The following is a 2,966-nucleotide window of genomic DNA, read 5'->3' as shown; positions in this document are numbered from 1 at the left end:
CCAGTTTTTTACCGTAAAATGAGGCCGTTTTTTTTTTACAGTGTAGGCTTTCGGATTTCTTTTCTTTGAATGTTTCTGGATGTTCTCTCTTCCTTACTTCAGTCCTGTTGATAGAAATGCTTTAATGTCAAAACTTTGTTTTAGACGTCACACTTTCACGTGTGTCTTTAAAATTACCTACCTCTAGAGCCCCGCAAAGCTTTCGCCCTTAAACGTCAGAGGCACCCCTATCATCAACGTACCTGGGCCTTCTCCGTCTCTTTGCTGCAGACGTCTCTCAGGCTCTTGATCTTGGCCTTCAGCTGACGGGTCTCTCCGATGATCGCTTGGATCTTATCCGCCATCTCCTCGCGTTTCTGGTGGATTTGGTTGCACTGCCTGGAGAACAGCTGGTGTTAGGTTGCCAAACGAACGCATTGCTCAGGTTAACTCTACGGGTCGAGACGTTTGAGTCGGTACCCCAGCACTTCCTGGACATGCTGTTCCTTCGTCTCTCTCTTCTTCTGCCTGCGGATGTTCTGTTTGCACTCCTTATCCAGCTTCATGCCCAGAGCCCGCTTCAGCTGGACCTCCTCGCTGCACAGACTTTTCAGCTCCTTTTGCATCTTCTCGCTTGAATCAACAGCTCCTGGTACTGTTAACATGCAACATTAGAAACAAAAAAAAACTTTAAATATTGTTTTCCCTTTACCAACTTCTACTGTGTGCGTTCTACAGTGAACATTAGGTCACATTTCCCCACTCTGACAGCTGTTCTGTTCATATTTTGTCATACCACAACCACAAACCGTTTTGTTGGGGTTTCACCCAGCAGAGCAACACAAGTGACTGAATAACTGTTATGTGAATGGAAAAATGTTTTTACAAATAAAAATAGGAAACGTGTGGCGTTTATTTTGTAGAATCGTCTTCTGGCTGCAGGCATGTCTCTTCTAGCTTCGAACATCTAAACACCGAACGATAGCTCAGTCAGATGGATCGTCTCTGAAAAAGATGGAAGCTTAGGGGTTTGAAACCCGACACCCAGGTGGATGTAAGAGTGGAGCGTACCTCTTCCTGACGCAGCCTGGTGTTGTTCATGCTGCTCTCCAGGTCCTGCAGCAGGCTGTTCATCTGCTGGAGCTCGGCCTCAGCGTGGGCCACGCTCTGCACCCTGTTCTGCATCTCCACCACATACTCGTCTGTTTCTGCCTTAAAGTAAAAAAAATTAAAAATTTAAAAAATTAAACGGGTGTGCGAGAAATCCCAACATATTGGCTCTATTGTGTAACAGGGTTGTATTTCTATGTTATTCTAATTACACAAAATGTCTTCTGTTACTCAGATTGTTCTTATGCTTGACTAAACACTTCAGAAACTGCTATGATGTGACATTAAGATCAGGCGCTCCCCGTCTTTATCTTTTCTTCATCTGTGCCATGGTTTTGTCCAGTCATTTGTGCTCTTAGGCCCAAACCTTTTGTAATGTTGTCCTACAGAAGTTGGTTATTTTTCACCCAAATACATCCAGTTTATAGATTTATAGAGTTGACCTTAGATTGTTATATACTTTTATATAACAGACGGTTTAATCCTAGTAACTAGCGCAACGCAGGAAAGATCGAGTTACATCTGCAGACCAAACATTTTCCTACTTACTATGGAGTTCTTGATTTTCTTCGCAGCTTCCTTCATCTTCTCCTTCTGGCTCTTCAGTTCCTCTGGAGACTCCACGATCTGAGACTTGAGTTTGGTGATGTCCTCTTTCAGGTTACTGACGTCCACCTTCACTTGGGACTGAAACACAAATAGACACACATGTACACGTTTATAGACACAGCAGAGACTCGGCGAGCTTAGACATACGAGTCTGGATCACATACCAGCTTCTGCGTCTTCTCTGCTATTTTGGTTTTCCACTCTGCAATGTTTTCGTTTTTGACGTTCTGAAAGGAAAACGACAGTGTCAGACTTTAACTGAACACACCATTACACACCACAACTTTGACCGTGTGTGTCCGTGTCGGCGCCTACCACTTCCTGGTATTCATGCACGGTGGTGGCCTGCAGCTCAGAGAGAGCGGCAGCCAGCTCATCTGCCTCGGCCTGCTGCTCTGGTGGGACGGTCCTGGGTCAGGAAGAGACGGATGAGAACACGTCGCACTGACCCCCGATGACATCGGAGGTGTGTTGTCCGATCCGGACTGACTGAGATCTGTCGGTGAGGAAGTCTAGCAGCCAGTTTCGCAGGGGGGTGCTGAAGCCCAGGTGTCCCAGTTTTCCTGCCAGATGCTGTGGGATGATTGTGTTGAACGCTGAGCTGAAGTCCAGGAACAACATCCGCACATGAGTGTTCTTCTCCTCCAGGTGAGCCAGGCTCAGGTAGGGCGGAGGAGATGGCGTCCTCAGTGGAGCGGTTTCGGCGGTAGGCAAACTGGAACGGGTCGAATGTGGAGGGGAGTCTGGAGACGATGTGTTCTTTTACCAGCCTTTCAAAGCACTTCATCATGATGGGAGTCAGTGCCACAGGCCGGTAATCGTTGAAAGAGGTGACTTGAGGTTTCTTTGGCACCGGAATGATGGAGGCAGTGTTGAGACAGGCTGGCACTGTGGCTTGGTCCAGTTTGGCTTGGTCCAGTGAGGTGTTAAAAATGTCTGTTAGGACACCAGCCAGCTGAACCTGCGCATTCCCTGAACACCCCGCCCAGGGTATGTTGTCGGGGCCTGGGGCCTTCCGTGGGTTGACTCTTTTCAGAGTCTTCAACACATCGGCTGTGTCCAGGCAGAGTGCCTCCTCTTCCTGGTGGGGAACAGTTTTCTTTGCCGGAGTACTGTTCAGTGCCTCGAACCTCCCAACGAAGTTATTGAGTCCATTTAGAAAGTCAGCATCAACTTCACCCACTGGGGGGGAGGATGGATTGTAATCTGTGATCGCCTTTATGCCTTGCCACATACTTCTGGTGTTGCTGGTGTCGTGGAAGAACTCC

General features: G+C 47.7%; 1 protein-coding gene across 1 annotated transcript; it reads right to left on the bottom strand.

Annotated features, from left to right (window-relative positions):
• Positions 1 to 201: 201 nt before the first annotated feature.
• On the bottom strand, positions 202 to 2,112 carry LOC116710431 (kinetochore protein Nuf2-like; the record flags this gene model as incomplete). Its single annotated transcript, XM_032549451.1, is given in 7 exon segments — positions 202 to 378; positions 460 to 613; positions 616 to 634; positions 1,051 to 1,191; positions 1,639 to 1,776; positions 1,863 to 1,925; positions 2,014 to 2,112. Coding segments are annotated over 7 exon segments (759 nt in total), but the record flags the coding sequence as incomplete, so codon positions are not given.
• Between the last annotated feature and the right edge of the window lie 854 nt (positions 2,113 to 2,966).

Source organism: Xiphophorus hellerii, chromosome 20 (genome assembly GCF_003331165.1).
Source record: "Xiphophorus hellerii strain 12219 chromosome 20, Xiphophorus_hellerii-4.1, whole genome shotgun sequence".
NCBI classification, from domain to species: domain Eukaryota; kingdom Metazoa; phylum Chordata; class Actinopteri; order Cyprinodontiformes; family Poeciliidae; genus Xiphophorus; species Xiphophorus hellerii.
Note: the sequence above shows the minus strand (reverse complement) of the source record. Positions and strands in the feature narration are given on the sequence as shown.